We start from the raw sequence: 7,424 nt of genomic DNA, 5'->3' as shown, positions 1-7,424 counted from the left end.
GCAGACATGCACCATCGTGCCCAGCCCGTATAAGTTCGGAAAAATACAAGTAGTGCACAGTACTTGCAAGTGGACCAGAATAAAATAAACACCAGCGAATGGATACAGGTGCTGTAGAAATTCAGTATGGCTACACACACACACACACACACACACACACACACACACACACTTTAAGTAGTGTTACGTAGCTCTGGGGGCCTGGAACTCAAGAGATTTGCCTGACTCTTACCTTTTGAGTGCTGGAATTAAAAGTGTGTGCCGCCATACAAATATATTTTTATTTTTAATTGCGTGTATTATGTGTTCGTTCACGGATCCCATAAAAGCTGGAATTACAGTCAGCTGTAAGCCGCCTGGTGCTGAGTGAGCCCTCTTCTCCAGCCCTTACGAAATATCAAAAAGTTAACGGTAAAGTCTTCACTAAAATATTTCAACTTTTTTGTATACTTGAGAGTGTGCATAACCTAAAACTGGTGGGAAAAAAATTACTTTATTGTGTTGTGCTCTGGGGGCCGCCATTTCTTTTGCCTTTTAACACAGAAGGCACTCCAAAGACGAGCGAGGTCTCGGTGAACTGCGCCCGGTCTCTGGACGGAAAGTTGTGCTCCTGGAATGCAATCGAGGCCTGCTTGCGAAACGCCAAAACCTAGAGAGCGAGGCCGCGGGCCCAGCCTCCAGGGTAGGGCGGGCGCGACCCTCCGCAGAGAGGATGCTGGCGGGGGCCAGGGCTGTCTCCGGCCAGCACGAGGCTCGGGCAGAGCAGACTTCCAGGAGGGCGGAAGCCTGAAGCGTCGGATTTCAGAGCGGGGCGGGGAGTCGCCCACGCAGCCGGCCGCCCGCAGCCCTGATCCCGAGCAGGCGCGCGCCGTGGGCATCTCGGGCCGCGGGAGCGAGTGGAGGATGCTGGGAAAGAGGTAACATGGCCACCGGCGGCGGAGCGGAGGAGGATCGACAGCGGGGCCGGCTGCAGCTCCCGCTGCCCGCGCGGCCCACGGCCCGCGCCGAGGAAGCCGAGGGCGTCCGCGAGAAGATGGGCTGGGCGCAGGTAGTTAAGAACCTGGCGGAGAAGAAGGGCGACTTCCGCGAGCCGCGGCGGCGCGACGACGCGGGCAGCGGTGCGAGTGGCGGGCTCTGCAGCCCTGCGGGCCCGGCCGCCCCGAACCCCGGCGACTTCCCACCCGCCAGCCGCGGGGACCCAAAGGGCCGTCGTCGAGACCCTGCGGGCGAGGCGGCAGACGCCTGCAGGAAGAAGGGCACGGGAGACGCGAGTCGAAGGAAGAAGACCGAGGTGGCGGAGGCCTTGGCGACCCCCGCCAGGCCCGGGGCGACCGAAGACGCCACTGAGCGACCGCTACAGGACGAGCCTCCGGCCGCCGGCCCGGGTAAGGGCCGCTTCCTCGTGCGCATCTGTTTCCAGGGAGACGAGAGTGCCTGTCCGACCCGGGATTTCGTGGTGGGCGCGCTCATCCTGCGCTCCATCGGCATGGACCCCGACGACATCTACGCGGTCATCCAGATCCCCGGCAGCCGCGAGTTCGACGTGAGCTTTCGATCCGCGGACAAGCTGGCCCTGTTTCTCCGCGTCTACGAGGAAAAACGGGAGCTGGAGGACTGCTGGGAGAACTTTGTGGTGCTGGGGCGGAGCAAGTCCAGCTTGAAGACCCTCTTCATCCTCTTCCGGAACGAGACCGTGGACGTGGAGGACATCGTGACCTGGCTCAAGCGCCACTGCGACGTGCTGGCCGTGCCGGTGAAAGTGACCGACAGGTTTGGGATCTGGACCGGGGAGTACAAGTGCGAGGTCGAGCTGCGCCAGGGGGAGGGCGGAGTGAGGCACCTGCCCGGGGCCTTCTTCCTGGGAGCGGAGAGGGGCTACAGCTGGTACAAGGGGCAGCCCAAGACGTGCTTTAAATGTGGTTCCCGGACCCACATGAGCGGCACCTGCACGCAGGACAGGTGTTTCCGGTGCGGGGAAGAGGGGCACCTGAGCCCTTACTGCCGGAAAGTCATCGTGTGCAACCTCTGTGGCAAGAGAGGACACGCCTTTGCCCAGTGTCCCAAAGCCGTTCACAATTCCGTGGCAGCTCAGCTCACCGGCGTGGCGGGGCACTGAACGCGCGTCTGCCCGCCGGGGCGAACACACAGCCAGCTTACCCTTCTTAAGTGCCAAAACTTTTTTTTTAAAGACCTTTTCTTTTTATCATTTTGGAAGGAAATATTTTTTAAAACCTGAAAGAGACATTCTCTCTATGCCTTTTTAAAACCACGTGTGCTCCTTTTCAGCCTGTTTGAAACGGCGAATTTTACCAATAAGGACTATTTGGAACTGTAGCGTGCAGATACGTCGCCTGCCCCCCCCCCACCACCTTTTTTCTCCCGTTTTGCATTTGTTTTGGTACTTTCGCCAACACCTGGACCCCTTTGTACTTTTTACTACCTCCCTCCTCACACATTGCCTCCTTAGAAAATTTTTGCCCTTTGGGCTGCCTTGCTCATCTCTCTGCCTCAGTCGTGTGTCGTCCCCCCTCCCCCCACAGGGCTCAACGCGGGGTAGGCACTCCATCAAGACTCGAAAAAGTCTTGACTGGCTTCGGTTAAGAGTGCCTACCTTTCGCAGCGCTCCGCTGGGCTCTTTTCATTTGCTGCTTCTGTGATACCAGAATTTGTGAAAACAGTGTTGCTTATAAACGTGTGATCTGAGTACGCTCAGAATGGTGGCCACGGGCCTCTCATAGGGGAGAAGCATGTCTACTTTGTGACAGCTCCTTGCGGTGGCTCAGAAGCCGATTTCTGCAGGAGCATGGAGCCCAGGCATTCCTGCTGAGAAAGACCCAAGCGGTGGTTTTCGTTGGATTTTCTTTGGGGGAGGTTGCTTTTGTTTTGTGCTTTGATGTGAGATGGGGTCTCACTGTGTAGCCCTGACTGGCTTGGAACTGGCTGCATCGGTAGGCCAGTCTGGCTTCAAATTTACATACAATGATCCTCTCACCTCTGCCTCCCTGAAAGGTGTTTTAAAATTAACCCCTTGATTCTCCAGCAGATGAATGAACCCAGAGACGTTAAGTGACTGGGTCAAAGTACACAGCTGTGTGGTGCCTCAGATAGTCCAGAGTAAGAGTCCCTGACCCCCAGCCCGGTGCTCACCCCCACTACCTCTTCTCACTTGACCACAGTCTCCTCGACACTGGTGGGCCAAGGAAGTCTGCTCCCTCCAGGCTGGTGCCAGCAAGAAGCTGAGAAGCCATCCCCTGAGAGAGCAGAAAGGGAAAGCTTGTCTTGCCACTCCATAGTACTAGGAAGCAGGGAAAGGACCAGCGAACAGACTCGAGGACCGCGTCTTACATGTTCCAGGGCCTTCCCCTGCCACTGTCCTCAGTGAAAAATGGTTCCCCTCAGTAAAGAAACTTGCCAGACGTTTACACTTGCACCTCTGCCTCAGCTGCTAGGACCCCTAGAGAAGCCAGAGAGCGCATCCGAAACCTTGGGCCTCTGCCCCTCAGGAGAAAGCTGTTTTTAACCCGGAATCATGAGTGTTCTTGGGGAAACAGGCCAAGACAGAGGGCCTGGGTCCACTCCGTGTTCTCCAGTCGAGGTGAAAGACAGTAACTGCTTTCTTCAGTTTTTGTCTTCTCTTTGCTGTTTTGCTATTTTCTTTTGTCTTAGAATGTAAAACCAATTGTTCAGATTTGTTCTGAATAAATATTTATCTTTCGTATTACTAACCGTGTATTTTTCTCCCCTAAGTGTTAGATGAAGCTGCATACCCTTCTTCCCTACAGGCCTTCTGGAGTTTGCCATTATTGAAGCCCAGTGCATTGGGGTTGCTCAGCTCACTGCAAAGACTGTTTTGTGTGAGCTTTTCAGGTTTGGGGAGTTTTCTTGTTTTAGGTTGTTTTGTGGTTTGTTTGTTTTTTGAGGCAGGGTTTCCTCTGTGTAGCACTGGCTGTCCTGGAATTTGCTGTGTAGACCAGGCTGGTCTTGAACTCAGAACTCTACCTGCCTCTGCCTCATGAGTGCTGGGATTAAGGATGTAGGCCACCATGCCTGGCATGTTTTTTGTTTTGTTTTGGTTTTTTGAGACAGGGTTTCTCTGTAGGTTTAGAGCCTGTCCTGGAACTAGCTCTTGTAGACCAGGCTGGCCTCAAACTCACAGAGATCCACCTATCTCTGCCTCTGAGTGCTGGGATTAAAGGTGTCCGCCACCACTGCCTGGGCAAATTTTGTTTTCTAAGACACGACCTTATCGCTGGCCTGGAACTCTCAGACCTGACTAGATCTCCCGAGTTTGTTGAGATTATGGGGAGTGTGTGTGTGTGTGTGTGTGTGTGTGTGTGTGTGTGTGTGTGTGCTTGTGTGTGTGCGCCTCTTTGAGAGAGAAGGGAAAGGGGCCAGCCAGATCCAGTGCTTTGCTGCCCCGTGAAGGGCTTTCAACTTTGAAGTGTTCTGAGGGTCTGACGGTTACAAGATAAAGTTCCCAGCTACAGACTCTAAGAGTTGGCGACAGGAGGATTTTGGGGAACAGATCCGAAGCTGGGACCTAGGAGGAAATTGTCCTTAACCAGCTCAGCCCCTCTCCTGGGGTCGAGAAGCCTTCAGACTCACCCCTCCGGAGCGACTCCCTCCCCTTCTTCCTCTTCCCCCATCTTCTCCCTTTGACGGTGCTTGTGGCCTCCAAGAGAAAGCGGGCTTTCAGCTCGCTCCCCACCCCCTTCCTCCCAGCAGGCTGTGTGCCCAGGAGCCAGTGTTTGAAGGAGGCTTCGCTCAACGCCCCTCCCCCACCCGTTGGAACCCCGTGGAAGAAACTGCTTCCCTGCCCATCCCCCTCCGCATGCATGCCTGGGCCTTCTGCAGGCGGAACACACAAAACCTCCCCCAGCTTCCTCTCCCCTTTGGAGCGCAGCCTCGGAGCTGCAATTCCTCAGGGAGGCTGCCGGACTAGAGCCTTTGCATTTTTCAGAGCCAGTCCCTGCTGCAAACAGGCCCAGCGTGGCGCTCTACTGAGCCGCCATCCAGCAGATAGGGCTACGGTGGGGATGGGGACAGGTAACCCAGCCGTCAGCTCACAAGTCACATTCACTATCGTAAGATACTTGCTGTGGCAAAGCAAACCCGTCTATCTAGAACTTTCTGAAGCAAATAAATGTCCCTAGATGAGGCAGGGTCTTGACTGAGACCCACACTCACGAGGAAGAAAGACCAGGGGGCTTGAGAAGAGAAACCCAATAGCAGACGCCGCCTGAGCAGACAGCCCGCAGGACTGGGGGTCAGCTCAGGGACAGAGTGCTTGCCTACCATGCCTGAGGTACAGACAGAATTCAGGCCAACTATGGGTTGCAGAAGTGGCCCTCGACAAAATGTTTCGTTTCAGGGCTTCCAGTCAGGCCTCCATCTGTCCCCTTAAACGTTCATAAAAGCCCCTTTGAAAGTATCTGGACCTCAGCAGTTCCCTAGTTACACAAACTGATAGACACATGCAGGGGGAAGACCCTGTTGAACAGGGAAATCTGGGTCAGACTAGGCTCAGAGATAATTTCCCATAGAAAATAGTTTAAGTGGGCCTGGTGCAGTGGCCCATGCCTTTAATCGCAGCACTTGGGGAAGCAAAGGCTAGCCTGGTCTGCACATAGTGAGTTCCAGGACAAGGACAAACCAGCACTGCACAGCGAGACCCTGTCTTCAAAAGAAAACAAAAAAGTTCTTAAGAGACAAGGAAAAGACAAGGTAGGGAGATGATCAAGAGAAAGCAAGAGTGCTGATCTAGGCAAAAGCAGTTAAAGTAAGCACTGGGAAGATTCTAGAAACTGAGTGAAACCCAGTGCTCCAGCCCGGCTGTGTGTACATACCACTGTAGGTATTAAAAATGGATGGGCCCTGAGCGGGGGTGGTAGCCTTGACATCTAGATCCCTACAGAGCTGAGCTGCCCATCCCCATGGGAAACAGGAGGCCACTGCAGGAAGTTTGAGGGCACATTGCTGGAGCTAACATCCATTCTGTGACAGTATTCCTGCCATAAACGGAAGGAATGAATTTATTGGAGCTCAGTTTCCTTCCATCATGGTGGAGAGATAGACAAAGCAGCCTACAATGGCCAGGAACGGAAGGAATGCTACCAACCTCCCAGGAGAGTTCTAAGCCTGAGAGATAAAACAGGATCCACACAGCAGCGGTTTTCATACTTTAACACTCCCTCAGTAAATCGTCCTTTTCTCAATGGCCTACCACGCCTAGGATGTGTGCATTGTTCAAGGCTATCATGACCCTGGCTCTAGGACTCCTAAGAGCAGGTACCGGTCTCATGCCTTCGTCCACTGGCACCCTCTCCTTCCTCTTTTTCTCAAATGGAGTACTGGGGGCTAGTTTGTGCCAGGCTCTGGGTTCAAAATGCCACCGACAGAGGAGATCAGGAGGAGGTGGAATTACGGGAAGTTTTCTTTGAGAGTGGCTCGGTCCAGCTTCTCTCCAGGTGGCGGTGCGTGTCCCTTTCAACCCCTGCGCGGGGGCCCCAGTGCTCTCTCTACAGGCCGCCCTGCCCCCTGCTCAGAGGGAGCTGGGGGTGGCTCCCATCTGAGTTGCTCTTCCAAGCCTTGGTTGCCATGGGAACGGCGGCGCGGGCCTCTGTGGTCCGTAACTCACGCTCCAGGGACCCGGCCAATGGACAACAAGCTCCGTAACGCAGCTAACCAATCGGCAGGCTCCCCCGACGGACTGCCCCGCCTTCTGCCACCAATGAGAACTAAGACTGACATCCTTAAGGCTTCTGTGGAACGGGACTTTATTATTATTTTTTTCAAAAGGAATTCTTCAAATTAGAAGAATGTGGAGCAAGGCCTCTCTGCCAGCTGCAGCCCGAGTGGTCTTCGCTCTCATTCTGTATTTGAAGATCAAACAATACATGCTGATCTCTACTAAAGTGGTTTCGGGCCGTGAACATAATGGGCCACGGGCTTTATGTGCCCTGGCTACGCCAGTTTCTTTCGTAAATGATCAAGAAGTGAGTCATCTGTCTTTGTTCTTGTTTATTTATTTAGGCATGTTGAGACAGGACCTCACTATACAGCTTTAGCCTGGCCTCTCAAGTCCTGGGTTACAGCTCAGCATCACTTGGTCCCTCTTCCTTGTTGATCTTTTAAATACAAATTGCAAGCTGGGCATGGTGGCGAAAGACTGTCATACGAACTCGTGGCCTCTGCAGGCACCAGACAGGCACACAGCCGGGACGCATACATGCTGGCAAAACACTCCCATAAAAGAAAAATAAACCTTTAAGAAAAACTTTGGAACAGTTTTAGAATAATAAGAAAATTGTGCATACAAACGTTCCATCGACCCCACCCACCGTTAACTCTGTAATTAGCACCATGTATCAATTCGGTATGTTTGTTTCAAGTAGTTGCCTGATACTTGCTTACATCAGGAGAGC

At 53.7% G+C, this 7,424-nt stretch overlaps 1 protein-coding gene across 1 annotated transcript; it reads left to right on the top strand.

The window, feature by feature from the left end:
- Positions 1-609: 609 nt before the first annotated feature.
- Zcchc3 (zinc finger CCHC-type containing 3) lies at positions 610-3,721 on the top strand. Its single transcript, XM_075962505.1, has one exon. It carries the CDS (start codon positions 923-925, stop codon positions 2,114-2,116), a length of 1,194 nt encoding a protein of 397 aa, XP_075818620.1. The 5' UTR covers positions 610-922; the 3' UTR covers positions 2,117-3,721.
- Positions 3,722-7,424: the final 3,703 nt, after the last annotated feature.

This window comes from Microtus pennsylvanicus, chromosome 2, assembly GCF_037038515.1.
Source record: "Microtus pennsylvanicus isolate mMicPen1 chromosome 2, mMicPen1.hap1, whole genome shotgun sequence".
Lineage (NCBI taxonomy): Eukaryota > Metazoa > Chordata > Mammalia > Rodentia > Cricetidae > Microtus > Microtus pennsylvanicus.
The sequence above is the reverse complement of the archived record's forward strand: the minus strand, read 5'-3'. Positions and strand labels throughout refer to the sequence as shown.

Coding starts and splice junctions, on each gene's coding strand:
- Zcchc3 (XM_075962505.1), top strand. CDS start 923: ATGGCCACCGGCGGCGGAGCGGAGGAGGATCGACAGCGGGGCCGGCTG.